Genomic DNA, 22927 nt, shown 5'->3' on the forward strand with positions numbered 1-22927 from the left:
GCTAGGCAGGGTTAGCAGCTCCCACCTCTGACTTGCCTTTGCTACTATTGGCACTGCCCTTGCCACACTTGTCTCAGAGATCAAGGAGGCAGAAACCGACAGTAAAGCGGGCTCCAATCAATCAATCAATCAATGCATTTCTAAAGCGCGCTACATACCCGTGAGGGTCTCAAGGCGCTAGGGGGGGGGGGGGCTGCTACTGATCGAAGAGCCAGGTCTTGAGAAGTCTTCTGAAGGCCAGCAGGTCCTGGGTCTGTCGTAGGCTGGTAGGGAGAGCGTTCCAGGTTTTGGCGACGAGGTAGGAGAAGGATCTGCCGGAGGAACTGAGGCGAGGGCGAGGCTGGCAGAGCGGAGACTAAGGGGGGGGGTGTGGAAGCTGAGTCGGTCGTTGAGGTATGTAGGTCCGGTGTTGTGTAGCGCTTTGTGTGCGTGGATGAGGAGTTTTAAGGTGATCCTCTTGTTGACGGGGAGCCAGTGTAAGCTTCTCAGATGGGGTGTGATGTGGCTTGGTTGTTGTTCCTGAGTAGAGGGCGTTCTCGTAGTCGAGTCTGCTGGTGACGAGGTCCTGGGTGACGGTTTTTCTCGTGTCGGGGGGGGTCCATTTGAAGATCCTGCGGAGCATTCGGAGGGTGTTGAAGCAGGACGCGGAGAAGGCGTTGACTTGCTTGGTCATGGAGAGGGCAGAGTCGAGGATGACCCCTAGGTTGCGTGCATGGTTGGTGGGTTCCGGGGCAGTGCCTAGCGATGTGGGCCATCAGGAGTTGTCCCAGGCTGATGGGGTGGGTCCGAGGATGAGGACCTCCGTTTTGTCTGAATTCAGCTTCAGTCTGCTGCCCTTCATCCAGTCCGCGATGGCCTTCATTCCTCTGTGGAGATTGGCTTTGGCGGTGTGGGGGTCTTCGGTGAGGGAGATGATCAGCTGGGTGTCGTCAGCGTAGGAGATGATGTTGAGGCTATCTTGTCGTGCGACGTGGGCGAGTGGTGCCATGTAGATATTGAACAGCGTCGGGCTGAGGGAGGATCCCTGAGGGATGCCCCAGATGATCTCGGTGGTTTTTGACCGGAAAGGTGGGAGGCGGACGCTCTGGGTTCTGCTGGAGAGGAAGGATGTGGTCCAGGCCAGGGCCTTCTCTTGGATTCCGGTTTCATGGAGGTGTGCTGATAAGGTGCGGTGGCAGACCGTGTCGAAGGCTGCTGATAGGTCCAGGAGGATGAGGGCGGCTTTTTCTCCCTTGTCCATCAGGATCCTGATGTCGTCGGTGGCAGCGACGAGGGCGGTCTCGGTGCTGTGGTTGCTGCGAAATCCGGATTGGGAAGGGTCCAGGATGTTGTTGTCTTCGAGGTAGCGGGTTAGCTGTTTGTTGACAATCTTCTCTGTCACTTTTGCCGGGAATGTAAGCAAAGAGATGGGCCGGAAGTTCTTGAGGTCCTTGGGGTCCGCCTTGGGTTTCTTCAGTAGGGCTTTGATCTCGGCTAGCTTCCAGCTTTCCGGGAAGGTTGCTGTTTCGAAGGAGATGTTGATTGTTTTCCGGAGGTGGGGCGCGATGGTAGTGCTGGCTTTGTTAAAAACGTGGTGAGTGCAGGGGTTGGAAGGGGATCTGGAGTGGATGGAGTTCATGGTTTTGATGGTGTCTTCGTCGCTGACGGTGGACCAGGCGGTCAGGCGGCTGGTGCGGGTGGAGGTCGCGGGGGTGGTGGTCTCGGTGGTGGGTGCGGGGGTGTTGGAGTGAAGCTGTCGTGGAAGTCGGTAATCTTGCGATGAAAGAAGGTGGCCAGGGAGTCGCATAGGTCCTGTGATGGTGGAATGTCGTTGGTGTTGGAGCTGGGGTTGGAGAGTTCTCTCAAGATGCTGAAGAGCTTATTGGTGTTGTGTACGATGTTGTCTAGGGGGTCCTTGAAGGCGGTCCTCTTGGTGGTCCTGATGAGTTGGTGGTGTCTGTGGGCTGTGTGGTTGTCTGGTGTTTGTCGTGGAGCCATTTCTTCTCCAACTTCCAGCAGGTGCGCTTGGATGTCCGGAGGTCTTCGGTGAACCAGGCGGCTTTCTTGTTGGTGTGGTTGGTTGTGGAGATCTTGAGAGGGGCGAGGGTATTGGCGCAGTCGCTGATCCACTGTTTGAGGTTGGTCGCGGCGGTGTCGGGGTCGATGAGGTATGCGGCTGGTCTCAGGGCGAGGGTGGTTGTCAGTTGATCCTTGGTGACCTTGCCCCAGCAGCGGCGTGGCAGCTGTTGGGTGCGGTGGTGTGTGGTGGGTTTCCTGAAGGTAAAGTGGACGCATCTGTGGTCGGTCCAGTGGGGTTCGGTGGTGTGGTTGAAGGAGACGTGGGAGCTTGCGGAGAAGATGGGGTCCAGCGTGTGTCCGGCGGCGTGGGTGGGGGTAGTTACGAGCTGATTGAGTCCGAGGTTGGCGAGGTTGTCGATGAGGGCGGTGGAGTTGGCGTCGTTGTTGTTTTCGAGGTGGAAGTTAAGGTCTCCGAGGAGGATGTAGTCTGTGGAGGCGAGGGCGTGGGTGCTGATGAGGTCGACGAATTTTGTTGCATGCACTGCATCACCAAATGCGATGCAGTGCGCGCAACGAAATTTGTTTTATTAATTTATATGTTTACTTACCTGTTATACTCCGTAATCCATACATTACTAGTCCCCACCCTGCCCCTCCCCCTCCCCACGTCACCGCCCTGCAGGAACTCCTACTACCGACCACGGCTGTCTGTACTAGTTACCACTCCTCGCCCTTCCCTTAGTCCATCTGCTGCAAGTAGGAGGCTGCTGGAGAGCTAAACATCAGTGAATCGATGTGATGTCACCAGAGGTGGGGTTGATCGATGCGTGAAGAACACCCTAGCTGTTTCAGTATGTGAATTGACCTCTAAGGATTTTGTTCATGGCGGAGGGTACTTCTTCAGCATATCCAGGCAGGCAACAAATCCACACTTGTGTTCCAGGCAATGAGTGAATTCCATTGGAAGGGAACGCCACTGCGCTCACTGCTGCTACATCTCTTCAGTAAGTAGGAAATGATTTCAAGTGCTGATTGGGGTGGGCAAAGCAGGCCCAAAATACGTTTGCGTTGCTACTAAATTATTTTCTTGGTGATACAGTAATGTCTTCAGGGGGTTGACCAGCACGTTCACTCAAATGCACCCTGCAGCTCCTTAGGCAGTGAGGGGCAGATTTATGATGACTGGCGCATCCCCAGGGATGCGCCAGTCATCCTGCGCTGCTGCTCCGACACCCATGGTGCGCCGCATTTACAATGCGGCGCACCATGGGGCAAAAACGGCACAGATGCGTGACGCATCTGTGCCGTAAAGGTGGCGCATTGCTGCAGCTGCGTCGCAAGCGCGACGCAGCTCCAGCAAGGCTCAGGGGTGCCCCATCTCCACAATGCTGCATCAAGACCTACGCCTGCTTCAAGCAGGCGCAGGGTTTTGACGCAGCATTGTCCTGAAAGTGACTGAGTGAAATCTCATAGATTTCACTCAGCCACTTTTAGGAGGCGTTCCTGCGCAGGAACGCCCCCCCGCGCAGGAACGCCTCCTTATGGCGCAGGGCTTTACAACGTGACGCATCTCCTAGATGTGTCACGTTGTAAATAGGGCGCATTATTTGCGTCGCCGTTGCGTCAAATAAAGTGACGCACCGGCGGCGCAAGGCCTTCATAAATCTGCCCCTTAATGCATTTCCATTGGGGCAAACTTGATTTAGCGGCCAGGGAGTATTGACATACTTCCAGTAGAGACCTACTCCTGCCCCATGAGGTTGAATGGTTTCACCTAATAATACCCCTATAGTCTTTTGAAACATGTGTGTATAAGCAAGTGGGTGTCTCTCTCACAATCAATCTACTGAAGAAAAATTAAATTAAAGTGATGGGGAAGACATCCCTTAAGGATAGGAACCCTCACTCACCCGAAGGTGACATGCTTCATCATATGGGTCCTCCTTACCAGTGCTGAAAACCTAGTCAACACTGGAAGCTGCTACTTCGGTGTTAAAGAAGGAGCTTAGAGATGTTTTATGAGAGAAGGATGATAATCCTATAGATGAGATGTGGGGTGTAGTGAGGTAAGCAGCGCTGTATAAAGGTGTGGATAAGTGAGATTTAAAACTGGCTAAGTAGAATCACCACATATCTTTATTAATGTGTTCTACCTGTCAGGGTTAAAAAGGAACAGCTAAGTGGTAGGGATATAAACCACTGTCACTAGAAGGTCGACATGTTTCAGCCTAAAGATCTATAACAAAGTATCTGCGGCTTTCTTCAGGACCAGAGTATTATGTGTATATGCTGCTGCACTCAAGTGAAATTAAATAATGAAAAAATGATAATAAAGTGTTATACACCACCGGTATTCCTGCGTATCATTTGTCTGTCAGGTCATACCCAGGTATCTGTAGATTTGAAAAATAGAAAGAGAGAGACATACATTTTGCTAAATTATCACATGTAATGCATCCTTTCAGTGTTGTAAATGTTATGCTATTCTAAGTCATATTCATGATGGCAGCATTTTATGTGCTCTTTTACATATACTGGTACCAAGCAATATCCAACTAGGTACTTGTTTTCATCCTCCCCCTTTCTACAACTTACATAGTATTAGTATTTGTTAAACCCTGGGTTTGTTTTCTCTCTTGTTTGAGGTAGTTGCTATGTTTTCTGAGAATTAAGAGAACGGTGTACCTCTTTAGTCACTGATATTATTTCCCGCAGAGCGGGACCTCCCTCCAGAGCAGCCAGCCAGGTAGAGGTGAGGCAGGACTATCCTACAATTGAGGGTAAGTCTACTGCTCTTATGACTATGTTCATAGCATAACATTTACAACACTGAAAGGATGCATTACATGTGATAATTTAGCAAAATGTATGTCTCTCTCTTTCTATTTTTCAAATCTACAGATACCTGGGTATGACCTGACAGACAAATGATACGCAGGAATACCGGTGGTGTATAACACTTTATTATCATTTTTTCATTATTTAATTTCACTTGAGTGCAGCAGCATATACACATAATACTCTGGTCCTGAAGAAAGCCGCAGATACTTTGTTATAGATCTTTAGGCTGAAACATGTCGACCTTCTAGTGACAGTGGTTTATATCCATACCACTGAGCTGTTCCTTTTTAACCCTGACAGGTAGAACACATTAATAAAGATATGTGGTGATTCTACTTAGCCAGTTTTAAATCTCACTTATCCACACCTTTATACAGCGCTGCTTACCTCACTACACCCCACATCTCATCTATGGGATTATCATCCTTCTCTCATAAAACATCTCTAAGCTCCTTCTTTAACACCGAAGTAGCAGCTTCCAGTGTTGACTAGGTTTTCAGCACTGGTAAGGAGGACCCATATGATGAAGCATGTCACCTTCGGGTGAGTGAGGGTTCCTATCCTTAAGGGATGTCTTCCCCATCACTTTAATTTAATTTTTCTTCAGTAGATTGATTGTGAGAGAGACACCCACTTGCTTATACACACATGTTTCAAAAGACTATAGGGGTATTATTAGGTATTGAGATTGTAATTGGGAATATACCCCCAGTGGTCTATAAACTGTCCCTTTAGACCCCCTATCCACGGTAGTTTCTTTTTTTTGAATGGTTTCACCAACAATATTATATAACTGCGCTATCTCAACACCTGCACAAAAGAACACTTCTACTTTCAGAAGGAGGAAACAACATCTACCCTTTCAGTCAAAATTTTCTCTGTGTCTGTAAGAAGAGGACAGAAAAACTGACATGTCACTGTTATTTAACTAGAGAGTTTACAGAGTGCTGAATGTCCCCTTTCGGTAACTTCAGAGCGCTGTTGCAAAGGAAAAGTCCCCACTTGTTCTCGTGCTGGCTATGAACTTCGCTTCTGTCAGACATCCGAGCAATGGACTCAAACTGAAGGCCATATTTACAGGAAACTGGCGGATCGCCGTGTTATGACAAAATTGGTAACGCTGCGCTCGTACAGTTTCAAAACATAGGGATGCGCTGCATCACAAGAATGCGGTGCACCCCTGCAATACCCCTTGCTCTGGCACTAAAAAAGCTGCATAGCGCCACCGCAGGCACACTTGCACAATGTTGCAAGGGTGTCTACGCTGCAGGGGCAATTGTTTATGTGCATAAAGGCACAAGTTCCTGCACATAAACAATTTTTACAGCTGATTTGCTCTATCTATGTTTGCTGCAAAATGCAGCACACAGGGAAAGAGCAAAATACCACGAGAAATAAAACATTTATCCTCGTATTGACTGCTTAGGCCAGGTATTCCCTGGTGATATTTTTTGTGCTGTCTGATACCGTGAAAATATAGGGCAGCGTCAAAAGGCAATGGGTTTTACTTCAGAATACCCACTGCAACACCCATTGAATGCCCCTTTCACCCTGAGTGCGGCGTAAGTAGGGGCATTATTTATAAGGTGGTGTTAAGCCATAGTAAGTGGCCTAACACCACCTTATAATGAAGGCGAAGGAGTTGACGCCACCCGAACATCAGAAAAAGTGACGTTATGGTGGCGTTAACTCCTTGTAAATATGCCCCATAGATTGCACTCAAAATATCCCTAAACTAGAGACAAATGTCGTTTGTAGTATTAAACAAAATCTCTGTTCTAATGAGCGATCCAGGGGAAGTACTTTGGGGCATCAGTATTTTTTATCCCCCTGGGATAATAATAGCAAATGATTTCACAAGTGTACCCTCTAATCCAAGTTTTAGCCTTGATAATTGGACCAGAATGGCTAAACTTTGTGGACAAAATGTTCTCAGAATTTTCCTTTCACACTTGTTTAAGAGTGCCCAAGATGTAATCGGCGTGCTCTCTAATGCATAGGATAATGTAGGGGGAATTTTTATTTTATAGATTTGTATTAGGTGATCAAAATGTCTTCTACCCATGGAACAGTAAAAAATCTGCAAAAAAATTGCATCAACATGTGCTTTGTTAAGTAAATTACTAGATTAGATGACTTTCCTGTTTATCTCATTTTCCTGTTTGTTCTTTTCTGACGGAATGGCTCGTGCCTTCTCTTGCTTGCATTCAGGGAAGTACTTTTTTTTTCTTTCAGCCCTCCATGACAGTGCATGCGTTTTCTCACTCTCTATTTGGTGTGCTGCTTCAACGTTGGCAAAAAGCATTGGCAAAGCCAATATGTGAGACTTATTGGCTTCACTGATGATCATTATATGTCAGTAATGTGTTTTATTATGACATGGTGTATATCAAACTATACAGTAATAAATATAGTTGGACTGATTGTCATAGACTATCACTGAACTGCTCCGCATCAGGGATGGTGAGGACAATGATATGACCAACTCAACTGACAACTTGCTGGAATAAAATATATACATGTTAGAGTCTGGGCTCCTTGAAATTCGTATTCCTGTGCTAGTGATGGAAGGAAGATGAGTTAGATGTGTCTGCCTTATATAATTAACACATCTAACGTTGATCACATGCTAGAGAGGCACTGGACGAGGGCGAAGTGTGAGCTGCTGAAAAGAGACAAACACTGCTGACTGTGTTGTGATCCTAAGAGACTTATAGCTAGATACAGGAGAGACAGGGGTCACAAGCACACCTGTGTTCTTGAAAACAGTCATGTTCTTATCTGTGATCGGATTTATAGAATCCCCCCAAAAATGTGGGTAGCAGCAATATTAGGCCGTGGTGGAATTTCTGTTACGCCAGCGTAATCTCATGTAATTTCAATCACTTTGTGATACTCTTATTACACAAAGTGTCCAAAATGACACTATTACATCACGTCATATAAATAAGCACCCCTCGTGAAAAACGTTTAGCACAAGCACATGAGAACAACGTGACTGATCATAAACTGAGCAGCATCTGTTCGTATTTTTTGTGACCTTTTTAAGAGCAATACACATCTTTGTGCCCGAAATGAATGAAAGGATACATTTTGTTTTAAATATAGCACCAGTTGCTGGTGGTGCATTTTGCATAACCACATAATTTGGCTTAATTTTTCTCAAATTTGTGTTATTTTAAGTTACATTAATTTCAGACACCCCTACTTATTATATCCCTCTTTTATTCATTAAAGACCATATGATGGGGAGGGCAGGTACACAAGCCACAACACCCAGCACTAAGAGATGGCACTGCATCCAACACATTCTCCTCATCTATGCACTTAAAGACTGGATAACCACCTACTTTACCAGTTGGAAAGCGCCTTAGAACCTCAGAAAAAGTAAAGAAAGTGCTAAGGAAATATGACAATTCAATAAAAAATTGCTGCTTCATACGTGATGACCATAAAGTAAGATCTTAATTTGTGACTCAGAAAAGAACAGAACCCTAAGTGTCTATAGCATATGCAAAGAATCCTTATTACACAGATATTTCTTGCAACTCACATCAATCTGCTTTTCTATGCACTGCAGTAGCACATCGACACACAAGAGGACGCCGGTGCGCCCCACCCCGGCACTGCAGTGCGCCACCAGGGGTCCAGAATGGTGGATCTTCCTCATGTATCGGACAAAGGTCACCAGGTGTTCAGAGGAGCTTGGCGTGCCGTGGTCTGGCCATGTGGTGAACTGTAAATGTTTGATCATGCGTGCTTCACCGGTCTGGAAGAGAAGATGTCACAGGCATTAAAACAACGCATCATTCAATCATTAAGACCAAGATGGGTACATATCATGTGCCACATACAATCAGCACATCACAGTGTCACCCGATATCACAGAGGTCAACAGAGGTCAACAGAGCCAGAGAGGACCTCACCAAGAAAAACACTCTATGACCGAGAACAACTTTCACACTAAATACAGAGCAGCACTAGATATAGAACAGAGCTCACTGAACCCTGCCTGCTGAATACAGAACAGCTGTGAACAATCTTTGCACGTTGGCTAGTGCTGTTCTCCCCCAACACTGCACCACACATGCAGAACAACTTTCACTAACACTACAAATCAGATATACTACAGGTCTTCATAGCAGCACACCCTAGAAAGTGGACAGCACTCCACTGGAGTAACTAAACTAGAGGTAGCCCCCTACAAGGTATGTGAACGGTACCCCCTCTGTACTCAATCAGGAGCTCTACAGCCAGAGTATTGTGCTGAGGGTGCCCCCCTGGAGCTTGGAGCCCCCCTGCACCACGGGGCTACGAGGGCCTGTGTTACGCCACTGCAACACTCATATAACTCTACACATGGCATACAGACCAGCCCTCAACAATCACTGTACTCTGTATTTATGAGAAACAAACTTTACAACGCAACTTTTACAACGCACTACCATTACAACAATACTTTTACAACGCAACATCCATTACATCGCATGCCATTACAACGCAACCATTACAACGCATGACACTACAACGCATACCACTACAACGCATGTCATTACAACACATAACATTACAACGCATAGTACCCTTACACTTTCCAACACTTACCCTACTGTTGCACCCCCTGGAGTTAAAATAGTAATTTTTACCCCTACACTACCCAACTCTTACCCTACTGTTGCACCCCCTAGAGTTAGAATAGTAATTTTTACCCCTACACTATCCAACATTTACCCTACGGTTGCACCCCCCTGAAGTTAGAATAGTAATTTTTACCCCTACTCTATCCAATACTTACCATACATGCCATGTAATGTTATGCGCTATTATGGAATGCGTTGTAAAGGTAGTTTAAAAAAATTAGTTGTAATGGCATGCGTTGTAATGGAATGCATTGTAATGGATGTTGCGTTGTAAAAAATGCATTGTAAAGGTATGCGTTGTAAAAGTATGCGTTGTAACGTCATACATCCGTATTTATAGCAGTCCTCAGTCAACTCTACACCCTGGTGTAGCATCTTGCTACAAAGTCAAAAAGTTTATTATGTTTTGGCTCTCAAAGAGGGCCACATAAAATTAAACACACCATTATACAATTAAAATAGTTGAAAAATAGCGACATACAACAAGAGGAAAAACACTACATTATCGGCGAGTAAAGCAATCATCAACTTCTCACTGTACATCATTAATAAATATTTAAGAACCCTTTAAAAAATTTAAAAATTCTGCAACAAAACATTTCATTTGGAGGGCAGTAAAGTGCTTGGAAGAACATTTTTGCATTTACAATTCCTAATTGTAAACCGATTGGTTTTAGCCATTTATGGCGCAAAGAGCGCAATGCAGGACAAATAAACAAGACGTGATTACGATCCTGTACAGCACTATTACAAAGATTGCATAATGGAGATCCCCCATACCATTTTGCTAAGAGTAAATTAAGTGGAAGCAGATCATGTCGTAAAAGGTACCATAGTCTACGGCATCTTGCTACAAGTAAACACAGACACTTCTTGTGGTGTAACTGGAGCTTTATTATCTACATCCAGTACCTTCCCTGTCCCTACTCTAACTGCCCTCATCCTGTCCCTGCTCCGCCTCTTCCTTTCCCTGACCACCTAGCTCCTCCCACCCAGCTACTAGACTGCTAACACATAACATCTCCCCCTTTCTTAACAAAACTAACGACATATTCAATCATATCTCTTCAATGAGTCTCTTTGGTCGCTGGACATTGCGGCACGGCCTTGCGTTCACTTCATCAGTGTTCTCTTCAGTCTGAGGTACATCCAATTGGCCCAGATCCTCTAGAGCGTCCCGTTCAGGGGTCTCAGGATCTAGTGACGCAGTGTGGTCAAGCAACAATCCGGTCGAGTCTCGGGAGCACTTCTTAAAGTGAGACACGTTTCTCGTAACTCTACGGCGGTCAGACTCCGCCGTCAGCATAGTGCCTTTCTGCTGAGTGACCAGTAGTGGTTCATCGCGAAAACGACAGTCCGTTTTCTTCTGCTGGTCTTGTTTCACTAGTACATAGTCTCCTTCATGTACAGAGGGTGATCTTGCTCTTTGCTTAGCGTCTGCATACAACTTCATCTTGTCCTTGTTTCGCTTGTCCGTGTCTGCCATCTCTAGATGGTTGTGGGTGGGTGATATAGCTCGCAGTGCTCCATCCCAGGTTGGAATTCGGTTTCTCATGGGGCGACCTAACATCAGCGTGGCAGGACACTTGCCGGTGGTCGAGTGGGGAGTTGTCCTGTAGGCTCTGAGGACCTCGTTGAGGGCGATCTGTAGGTCCTTCTTTTCAGCACAAGCCTGCTGAAATGTTTTCTTGATCGTGGCCATGAAGCGTTCAACGGTGCCGTTTGCTTGTGGCCAAAGGGGTGTGACTTTCCTATGATGGAAGTCCAAGTGTCGAGCATATGCATCAAACTCATGTCCATTGAAGGGGGGACCATTGTCTGTCTTCACCTCTCTAGGGACACCCAAGGTTGCAAATAATTCATCCAGCATCTTAAGAGTACTGGAGGCACCAGTGGAGGGCACGAACAGTGCGAATGGGAAATGAGAGTACTCGTCGATTATGACTATCACATACTTGCCGGAAGGTAATGGTCCATAGAAGTCCACGGCAATTTCTTGCCAAACTCCAGCCGGTAAGGGGGTCATTTGCAATAGGGCCGGGGGATCACCTTTGCTTGTCAGTTGGCACGGGTGGCAGTCTTTCAGGGTGGATTCCACCATTTGGTCGAGTAGGGGAAACCACACACGTTCCTTGAGTGCTCGCTTTGTGGATACAACTCCCCGGTGGCCTTCATGGGCAAGATCAATGACACCTTGCTGTAGATTGCTGGGGGTCACAATTCGCTGTCCCCGCAGTATGATTCCTTCTGAGGTCACTGACAGTTTCTCATGGACGTGCCGGAATGCTTGTAGCTCTTGTTTGGTGTCCAGCTCACTGTCTTCATTCTGAGGGTCATGTCTCCACCTGTTGGTTCGAATCTTGCGGAGTACCTTTTGTAGGACGGCATCCTGCACGGTGGCGTCTCGGATTACATCCATTGGAATGGCAGGAGGTAGCGCCTGGTCAGCTACGAAATGGATATATTCCTCTGCAATTGAAGGATGAGAATTGGTTGATGCAGGCGGATGCCGAGACATGTAGTCTGCCGGGTTTTCAGACTTTCCCGGCTTGTGTACGATCGTGAAAGTATACTCCTGAAGCCTCAAGCCCCACCTCTCAATTCTGGGGGGCATTTTAGATCGGGGGTTGCCGTAGATGGTGACTAGCGCCTGGTGATCAGTGATCAGGGTAAAGTGCTTGCCGTAGAGGAAGACATGAAAATGTTCACATGCCCAGACCACTGCAAGGCTCTCCTTCTCGGGCAGAGAGTACGCCTTCTCGGGATCGGACAGGCTGCGGCTGGCATGGGCAACTATACGTCTCTGGTCAGAGTCATTGTCATATTGTGCCAGAATGGCCCCCAACCCTACGGGGCTGGCATCAACGGTGACTTCAGTCATGCGTCTGGGGTTGAAGTAAGAAAGGTTATCGGCTGACTCCACGGCCCGCTTGATCTCTGTGAATGTTTGCTCACACTGAGGAGTCCATTCAAAGGGTTGTCCTTGCTTGGTCAAGGTGCGGAGCGGGTGGCTGATGGTCGCGTAATCCCGGATATACCGGGCGCAATAGCTGGCCATTCCCAGGAAAGATCTTAGATCACTGACGTCCTGAGGACACTTGGCGTTGTTCAAGGATGCCACTTTCTCCGGGTCAGGTTTCATTCCTGCTCCTGAGAAGATATAACCGAAGAACTTTAATGTTGATTGATGAAATTCGCACTTGTCCTTGTTCAGGGTCAAGTTCGCATCAAGCAGGGCATGACAGACACGGTTGAGTGCAATGTCGTGCTCACGGGTGTCGGAGCCATATACAAGGATGTCGTCGCTGTAATTGAGCGTATTGGGGATGTTTTGGATGATCTGTCGAATAGCCTCTTGGAAAATTTTGGCAGCTGATGACACACCAAAGCTTAGCCTCTTATACCTGAAGAGTCCTAGGTGTGTAGCAAAAGTTGTGATGGGGCGTCATTGGGCATCCAGCTCCAGCTGGTGATAGCCCTTGTTGAGGTCCAATTTAGAGAATACCTTGGCTCCGTTCAAAGCCGAGATCATGTCACATAGAAGTGGCCCTGGATGGCGTTCACGTTCTATCGCAGTGTTGGGTATTCGCATGTCGACACATAGTCTTACTTTGCTGGTGGTGCCCTTTTTCGGTACAACGACCACTGGCGAAACCCATGGGGTCGGACCGTCCGTGCGTTCAATGATGTCGGCAGACAGGAGGTCATTGATCTCTTCTTCGACAGCCTTTTGAAGGTGGAAAGGAACATGCCGGGGGTGCTGAGCAACATGTCTGATCTGTTTGTTGACATGCAGGTGTATCTGACGATCCTTCAACTTCCCCAGCCCAATGAAAAGGCGAGGAAAACGGGAGACGATGTTCTGGTCATCACAGACTTTGAAGAGGATCTCCACAAGACGGAGACGTTCCGCAGTCGGCAGGCTCAGCAGACAGTCAGCTTCGGGGCCCTTGATGACATGAATGACTGCATCAATAGTGAGATTGTCATGTGCAAGTGTAGTCGGGAATTTGCCAAGACATTGCAGCGGCTTCCTTGACATCCAGGTGTAGACCCGTACAGGTGCATGAGCAAGCGTCGGCTTGGGGCGCATCCTCTCATACTCGGTGACGGGGATGTAGTTCAGCGAAGCTTCGCTGTCCATTACAAATTTAGTGTCATGATTCCCTACTTTAATGTGTAACCGAGGATACTTCTTCAACTGATCTGGGTCTGCGATCATGTATGCATGGTGGGTCGTGTATTCGGAGTCTCGAGATGAAGATCTGGAGCCTCGGGACGGAGATCTGCGCTCTCATCGCAATCTGTGTGAATCCCTGCTGGAATGTGTCGAGCTGGAGGACCCCGTGTCTTTGTCATGGACGGCTCTAATGTGGTGCTTTCTGGTGCTCGATCGAGACGACCTCCCAGTTCCACTTCGCCTCTCTTTGTTGTACTCGCCGCACATCGCCTCGAAATGGTTCGTCCGACCACATTTTCTGCACCGCTGGCCCATGGCTGGGCAGACGTCCACGTGAGGATAGTCATATCCGCACCTGTAGCACCTCCTTGCTCTCTCTGGTCTCTTCTCTCTCCGGCCGGTTTCCCGCCTCCTGTGGTCCGAGCGCCTCGAGCGAGACGACGGTCGCGATGTCCAACGATTGTCTCTCGAGCGTCTGCCCCCGCTACCACGGTCTTGAACTCGATGTACTTGCTCATTGCTCACTTTGCGTCCAGATTCAATGGTGGCGGCATGCTCCTCAGCCTGATCGTAGACGCGAGTCAGTTCCTCAATGTCGTCCAGTTCTTGCGGCTTTCTCAGCAGTCGTCTCCTGAGGGATTCTGAGTGGCACCCCTCTATGATCTGTGACTTGATGGCGGCGTCGGTCGAAAAATTGTCGAAATCGTAGTGCCTCGATAGTCTCACTTAGCTCCCTGGCACTCACTCGGAGGCAGGCATTATTTACACGCTGCATTTTACATTTGTCTTTTAAAATTGCCGATTTTATTTGTTGTACTTAATGTGATTTTACCTGCAATATTAGCAATGCTTCCTGCGACTTTGCACACTTAGGACTGCCACACACTTGATTTTCAAGGGGCGACTTGCACCCTAAGGGCCGATTTAGGGCCCCGGTCGACTCACACTGTCCTCCCTGGCGCGAGCTTTTCAGGTGCCATCTTGGGGGTAGTCGGAGGCTCAGCGCTCTAGTGCTTGGGTGATTCTCGGCCCCGGCACTTCACTTATGGTGGCCATTTCCCATCCGCGCAGCGGGCGCGCTGATGGCGCGCCAGAGGCAAGCCCGTCTGGGCCCGTCCGGGCCACTACGGGGCTAGGGCCAAAACCTCTGCCCGAGTTTACCCTGCTGTCTGCATGTAAATTGGGTCCCTCTCCTTATACCAGGGACGAGCTGTTAGCACTCCGTCCAGCCACTACCCAACACTGCAGGTACCCAGTCAGACCGGACATACCATACAGACGGTGTGCTTACTGCCCTAAGCTTGGTAATGGCTCCAAAAAGGGAAAGCCAACGCCTTCTTCCCTGGCCTTTGCCCTACTAAATTGCCGGTCTCTGGTTAAGAACTCGGTTGAAGTAAATCTCATGATCCAGGATAATAAAACTGATGTCCTGTTTCTTACAGAGACGTGGCTCTCTGACAGCTCAGAGTTCGACATAGTCAACTCTTTGCCTAAGGGCTACGCGATACAGTGCCTTCACAGGCCTCACGGCATAGGTGGAGGGCTAACTATAATCTACAGGGAGACTCTAGCCTGCAGGATAGAAAATGGTGGGATCTCTGACGCAGAGAGCATACGGTTTCCCATCCAACTCTCTCCCAATTACTCGCTGTCAGGGCTGCTGATCTATAGACCTCCGGGTGGGGTCAAGAAGTTCACCAGTTCCCTGCTGGAGACAGCATTGACACTGGCAGCCTCGGCCCCCAACTTCCTTCTTTTAGGAGATTTGAATCTCCATTTGGATGACCCTGGAGACAAGGTGGCCGCTGATCTGCTGGCTGAACTGAAAGCGTGTAATCTGACCCTGCACAATAATGAACCCACGCATCTGAAGGGTCATCTACTGGACCCTTTATTTTCTAACGACCCACTCCTGGGGGCTTTCCCGCCATGCCCCCTCCCCTGGTCAGACCACTTTCTTATTCCTTTTAGTCTGACCCTCATGTCAGAATCAAGTTCCGATTGTAAGGGCTATATTCGGTCTTCACAAAGACCTTGGTCTAAACTGTCCTTTGATGGTTTAACCACTGCCCTTGAGCAATCTACTCCTGCCCCCCTCTCGAACCCTCTTGAAGCAGATTGGAGTTTCCACAATTGGTTACTAGGAGCACTGGATGTGGTGCTTCCCAAGAAGTGTAGTTCCAAGAAAAGTAATGGGTTTAAAAACCCTTGGTACACAGCTGAACTTCGCGACCTTAGAAAGGTCTGCAAACGACTGGAACGCGCCTGGCGCAAAGACTGGTCTACCAATAGTAAAATCCCATATCAGGATGCCATGAGGGCATACAAGCTAGCCTGTAACCACTCGAAAGCGGCCTTTTATGAAGAGAGAATCAGGACTGCTTCTAACTCCTCAAGAGAAACTTTTATTATAGTCAAGGAACTCCTGAAAACCCCCTCTCCTTCATTGCCGCAATCTACGAGCAGAGCTAGGTGCAACGAACTTGCACACTTCTTTGACAATAAGGTCAGAAAAATCCTACAAAGTCTTCCTCTCAGTACCCCTCCCTTTGAGTCCTCAATGCAGGTCGAGAGTGGTGTGAGCCCTTTGTGGGAAGTTATCACTCCCATAACTGAGGAAGACTTCCACAAAGAATTAGTCAATCTCAAAAGTGGCTCCCCCACTGACCCTATGCCGATCCATATTCTTAAGCGGATTGCACAGACCATCTCCCCGCGGGCCGCGGACCTTTTGAACGCCTCCTTCGGTGGTGGGGAAGTCCCCCTAGCTGGAAGAAGGCAATGGTTAAGGCTCTTCTCAAAAAGCCGGGACTTGACCCTGACGATCTGGCGAACTTCCGCCCAATTTCTTTGCTGCCGGGCCTGAGCAAAATTGCGGAAAAGGTGGTCAATCAGCAGCTGTCCACGTTTCTAGAAGGTCACGACTTGCTTAAGAACTCGCAAACAGGCTTTCACCCTGGGTAGGGTACTGACTCTGCCCTGATTGCAGTAGTGGAGGAAGCCAGACGCATTCTTGACGCAGGAGGCTCCGCAGCTGTGGTCCTTCTTGACCTCAGCGCGGCATTTGATACCGTCGACCATGGTATCCTTATTCAGCGCCTTACTAGGGTGGGAGTATCCGGCCAGGCTTTAAGCTGGATGACTTCCTTTCTGAATGGTCGGTCCTATCAGGTCTGCGATGGCACGACCCTCTCCGAGTCGATCCCCCTCCAGTGTGGAGTCCCGCAGGGCTCTTCGTTGAGCCCGACGCTTTTTAATATCTACATGGCCCCACTGGAGGATGTGGTTTCACCCTTCGGGGTGAAAATAGTGACCTATGCGGACGACACCCAGCTTGTCGTCTCGCTATCCCACCAGGAAAATGCGGCAGAAAGATTCCGGTGCTGTCTCACAGGTATTATGGCCTGGATGACGGAATCACGGCTGAAACTCAACGGGTCCAAAACGGAACTTATGCTGTTGGGTAACCTTTCCACCTCCCTTCCCAAAGCCATGTGGCCCCCCTGTCTGGGCGAGGTGCCCCAACCCAAGAATGAGATTAAGAGCTTGGGGGCATGGCTGGAGCCTGACCTGATGTTCAGAGTACAAACTAAGAAAGTGGCAGGTATCTGCTATGGTTTGTTACGCTCTGTCTGGAAGGTGTTGCCTCTTCTTCCCTTCAGCCCCAGGAAACTTCTGATCCAGGGGCTAATACTGTCAAGGTTGGACTACAGCAACGCCTTGCTGCTTGGTGCCCCTGAATCAGCCATTAACACCCTTCAGCGAGCACAAAATGCGGCGGCCAGAGTACTGACAGGCACGGCGAAAAGAACTTCGGCCAAACCTGCTCTCAGATCACTCCATTGGCTCCCCATCCGGGAGAGAATTAAATTTAAGGCCCTTTCCATCGCCTTTAAGTCTCTCCAGGGAATGGGCCCCCCTATTCTCAGGGACCTTATATGCCCCTACAAGTCCTCGCGTTCCCTCCGCTCTGACGCGAGCAACTTGCTGACCATCCCCAGAGTGAGGAGAGAACGTTCCGGAGGCCGGAGGTTCTCTGTGATTGTTGCCAAGATCTGGAACGATCTTCCTGTCGCTCTTCGCCTGGAACCCTGTCTCCAGAAGTTTCGGAAATCCTTAAAGACCTTCCTTTTCCCGCAGGGAGTCTGAGTCCGTTGTCTGAGGATCATGGAAGCTTGCGGTGTGTACCAGCGCTGGGACGCTCTTGGGCAGCCATGCGCTTAAGAAATCAATTTTCATTTCATTTCATTTCACGAGTGATGAATGTGCTCATTGCCTCGTCTTTCCCTTGACGTGCCTGATGAAAAGCATGGCGCTCATAGTCCACGTTCTTTTTATGGAGGAATCTCTTGTTTAGTGCGTCGCGTACTTTGTCATATGTTCCGGTATCTGCAGCAGGGAGATCCTTGATGAGTTTACTTATTTCACGCCCAGCTAGATTCCGGAGAGCTATCAGCTTGTCCTTGTCAACGGTCACTTTGGACCCTTCAAGGTAGTCCTCGAAGTCTTCGAGCCATTCCTGCCACTTGGGGCCCATGCTTCCACCTGTCGTTAGGGTGACTGGCTCTGGAGCCCTCAAATGTGATCCTCCTGCAAAAAGGGGCTTGGCCTCATTTCGTCACTGTGATGTTGACATCGTGGGACCGCACAATACTGTGCTGGATACTTCTGGTTGCTTTGGCACTGTTCGACCTCAAACCTCTACGCAGTTTGCTTCCGAGTGTCTGTTTGATGGGTTTGACTCGTGCTTGTTTGCTTGTGTTACATTTTTATTGTGGCTTTGCACTTGTCAATGCTTGTTTGTTCCTTTCCGCCAATGCTTGGTTATTTGCTTGTGCCAATGCTGGTTTATTTACTTTTATCACTGCTTGTTCATGTATTTTCGCCAAGGCTTGTATGTTTGCTTTTGTCAATGCTTGTCTATTTCTTTCTGCCAATGCTTGTTTATTTGTTTCTGCCAATGCTTGTTTGTTTGTACTTGTCAGTGTTTGTTGAAATGGCAGGATGCCTGACTTCAAGATGGCCGCCCTACCATTGCTAAGGGGTCTGTCTCGAGAAGTGCCTGACTTCAAAATGGCCGCCGTCACTGCAGACACACGAGGCTTTCTCTCTCTCGGCTCATTCAGTCCCAACTTGCTCTGGACTCACCGGCAGTCAACTTCAGGCAACAGCGCAGGTCAGGATACACTTTTCTTCAATCACTACTGCCACCAGGTGAGGTTGGGGTGGGCTCCCGCCTTGCTCTGCAGGTTCCCGCGCTTCCTCGCCGACAGCCTGCCACAACTCACGCATCGGGCATGAGGTTTTCACCGTCGGGGAACGCTCGAGCCCGGATTTCAGCGCTCTCAGCAGCGCTTGTCAGCAGCACTTCCCGGACGTCGCTCGCTGCTCTGGGGCGCTTCTTCCTCGGTCTTGAGCGCCACACAGGGTCGGAGTGGGCTCCCGATCTCTGTATTCGCGCCACTCACTCGGGGCATACGCTTCCAGCGTGAGACGCGCTTTAGCGCGATGGGCTCCTTTTCTCTCGAGCGGTTCAGCGCTCGGTCATGCGGCCCCTCTCAGCTTCCTCCCGGTCTCTGGGGGAGCAGGGTCACCGGCTGCTGTCGTTCAGGCGGCAGCTGGGCTTCACTCGGCAGCGTTTTTTACGACGCTGCCTGGGGACAGGTGTTCACTCAGGGTGCTGCAGGCAGTGAATTCAGCATCCCACCCTCGTCGCCAGTTGTAGCATCTTGCTACAAGTAAACACAGACACTTCTTGTGGTGTAACTTGAGCTTTATTATCTACATCCAGTACCTTCCCTGTCCCCACTCTAACTGCCCTCATCCTGTCCCTGCTCCGCCTCTTCCTTTCTACCTAGCTCCTCCCACCCAGCTACTAGACTGCTAACACATAACACCTGGATACAGGACAACCCTCTACCCCACTACACATCTGATAAAAACACAACTTCCTAACACTACACTACAGATACAGCTCTGTCCTTATTCAAAGCTACTCCTGTATTTGCTACAACCTTCAACTATCCATAGAAACATCATAATTCTAAACGCTGGACACAGAACAACCCATCTGAAAGAATAGCCCTCATCTACCACAGCACATTAGAAATAGAGCAGGTTATAAACAATGCTAATGAGTGCCAAACCTGTCTGCCCACAAACCGCCAGATTACGAGCTTCCTAGTGTCTGGCCGGCTTTTTGTGGCAGTCCCACGGCGGTGTCTCTGAAAATTGGCACTGCAGTGGGAATGCCCAACAAAAGTTCCTGCACGGCATGGACTGTTAAGTCCATGCCATGCAGGAACTGGGGTGCATGCACACAGGGGAGCACATGTTCTGCCCCCCTAGATGCACCCCCATGCAAATAGGCAGGGCCTCCTTTGTTTCAGGACCGCCAGCCTTTTAATGGAGGAAGGACCTCCATGACAACACTGGCGGTATTGAAACTCGCAATATGCATGGGGCACCACCAGCATATTACTGAGGCCCTGACCACAGCGCCTCCACCAGGAAACGACGTTAGTCGCCTGGCAGCTGCGGCAGTGCAATGGTGGTCTGACCGGCCAAATTGTAATGGAACAATCGGACTGCTGTTGCAGCAGTGGCTGGACCACTACCGCCGTGCCCCCACACGTTTGGCGGTCCCTGGACTGTCAGACTCATAATGAGGCCCTTAGTGAATTCAGTGTTTTCTTACACAACACTACAACATTGAAAATAATAAGTGTTAAGCGCACTGCACACTTAGCTTTAGTTAGAACAGTACATCCTGCACAAAACAGCCCACTAGCAGCCTATTGGAAAAAAAAATTCTATGTGTATTTGGCATTAAATAGTGCTACACTGCAGGCGGAACACTCGCCTAGCACTGCTCGACAAATAGAGAAAAGTCCACTATGACCCCAAGAGAAAGAATACAAATATGCCTTTTAACTACCCATCACGTACAGAACATATTTTACCAAACTGCATGTGAAGAATATAGGCCTGGGTATGAAAGAGCTTCTGGCTGACTTACGGAGCAAAGGTAAGAGACTTGTTTGGGAGGTGACAGAACAAGAATCAACAAATATTCAAAATAAGCATTAATTGTTGTAAACTTCGCAAGCCTTGTCTGACTCAATGGCCAAGGCAAGTTTCACCTCTTTCTACAGATCAATCAGAGAGGAATCCTTACTGGGACCTGCAGAATGTGTACATAACAAACCTGGCCCAGCACTACACAATATTGAAAGAGTTTGTCTACATAATGGTGAACAACGTTTGCAACGAAACTTTTACAACGACCTACCATTACAACGCAATTTTTACAACGCAAACTATTACAACGCATTGCTCTGGGGGGCGCTCTAGGATAGGGAATAGGTTAATTTACTATCCAATAACCTTCCCTACTATCCACGGGGACTGGAGTTGGAATAGTAAATTAAACTATTCACTATCCAGCGCCTAAAAGCATTATGCGTTGTAATGGTATGCGTGGTAAAAAACGCATTGTAAAGGTAGGCGTTGTAAAAGTATGCGTTGTAACGTCATACATCCCTACATAATGGACACAAAACAAGTGTTATGTGACTCTACGCAAAGGACGCCGTTCTATCTAGTCTGAACTAATTATAGAGACTGGGCACAGAGCAAGACTTAGTTCTCTCAAGAGAATAGTTGCATAACAAACCTCAACAAGCTTATGCTTCGCCAACTTTAGCAAATAAGGAAATGGCACAGTTGCTGCTTCCACTTACCTTCTTTTCCATAATCCTGACAATTCGTATAATGAAATATTCTAGGATCTGGTAGTTCTCCAGTGTGAGGAAATATCTGCTTAGCTCCATAGGTTCCTGCAGCACTGGGGGCCAGTAACGGTGGCATTTGACTTTTCCCCGCTCCCGCTCTCTGGTGATCATGGCGATCACATCTGACTGGTTCTCCCAAATCATTTGCCAGAAGTGATCCTGCGTGCACGGCAGGGGTCCTTGGGTGGAGATATACTGGAACTCCTCTGTTCCGACTGGGAGGCGAATATAGCTGGCATTAATGTAGGCCCGCTCCTCTCCAATGGGAACTCGGGTGCCATCGTCTGTGGATAAAAGGCTTGTTAAAAGGAATGGTATCAGGTGGCATAGGCCACAGAATGAATGGTTAAAAAAAACAGTGTTTAGGGCCCTGGGCTGAGTAAGGGATAGATTTACTGCACAGCTTAAAGATGGGTGAGGGTTTCCAAATCTATTACGATCATGTTACAGAAAGGGTAAGGCTCATTTTCTATGAGTCAGAGAAAGCATTGGGCTGATAGACTGTGTAAACGACAGGGTAGCAGTTACGGTCAAGCAGTCATCTTAAGGGACAGTCAGCCTGATTCATCATTCTCCCGTTTTGCGAGCCCCTACTAGCGATTCATAAGGAATCGCTATTAAGGACTTGCAAAACGGGATTCATGTAGGAATTGCAAAAAATATTGCGATTCCTACATGTTCCTTATTTGCGATTAGCAAATTGCTAATCGCAAATAAGGAATAACTCCCCATGCATTCCTATGGGCCTACAGGCCCATAGGAATGAATGGGTAGTTATTCCTTATTTGCGATTAGCAATTAGCTAATCGCAAATAAGGATGCGATTTCAAGGGTGCAGGGGTGTCCAAAGGACACCCTGTAGCACCCCTGAAATGTAATCTACATTGGTGTTGCGCACACACATGTCCAAAGGACATGTGTGTGTGTAACATGCAACTTAGAAAAATGCATTTAAATGCATTTTTCTGAGTTTTTGCTATTTACCACGAGGTCTGACCTCTCGGTAAATAGCGGCCCAAAATTGCAATTTCGCAATTTTAAAATGATTCATGAATTGCATTTAAGGAATCTCAAATAGAGATTCCTTAAATGCAATTCTTCGCAAATGTGCGAATTCTTTAATAGCGAATTTTGCATTTGGGATGATGAATCCCAAATGCAAAAATTGCACTCGCAAAAGGCAAGATTCTGAGAATCTTGCCCTATGCAAGTGCAATTTAGCTTGATGAATCAGGCTGATGTGAGCACGTTTTAAGGTGTCAGGCAGGGTTGCGAATGTAAAGTGAAACAATTACAGACGTATGTTTTCAACATTGTGGTTATTTCAAAATTATATTTTCAAGATCAATTTTTCAAGCATGTATTCATTCAAATATTCCTTAGTAATTTTACTACATTCAACCCACTGAATACTTCAAAGACATATCAGGTATAATATCAAATTTCTTCATCTACAGAGTCTGGCGTTTGGGAAC

At 48.1% G+C, this 22927-nt stretch overlaps 1 protein-coding gene across 1 annotated transcript in view; it reads right to left on the reverse strand.

Annotated features, from left to right (window-relative positions):
- The window catches only part of FRMPD2 (FERM and PDZ domain containing 2), a 446136-nt gene that overhangs the window by 12790 nt on the left and 410419 nt on the right, over window positions 1-22927 (reverse strand). Inside the window, exons 40-41 of the mRNA XM_078640972.1 lie at window positions 21402-21736; window positions 8393-8608 (exon numbers count right to left, since the gene is read on the reverse strand). Of these exons, the coding sequence (XP_078497098.1) occupies window positions 8393-8608; window positions 21402-21736 (551 nt within the window). The remainder of the gene's footprint in view (window positions 1-8392; window positions 8609-21401; window positions 21737-22927) is intronic.

This window comes from Lissotriton helveticus, chromosome 5_1 (assembly GCF_964261635.1).
Source record: "Lissotriton helveticus chromosome 5_1, aLisHel1.1, whole genome shotgun sequence".
Lineage (NCBI taxonomy): Eukaryota > Metazoa > Chordata > Amphibia > Caudata > Salamandridae > Lissotriton > Lissotriton helveticus.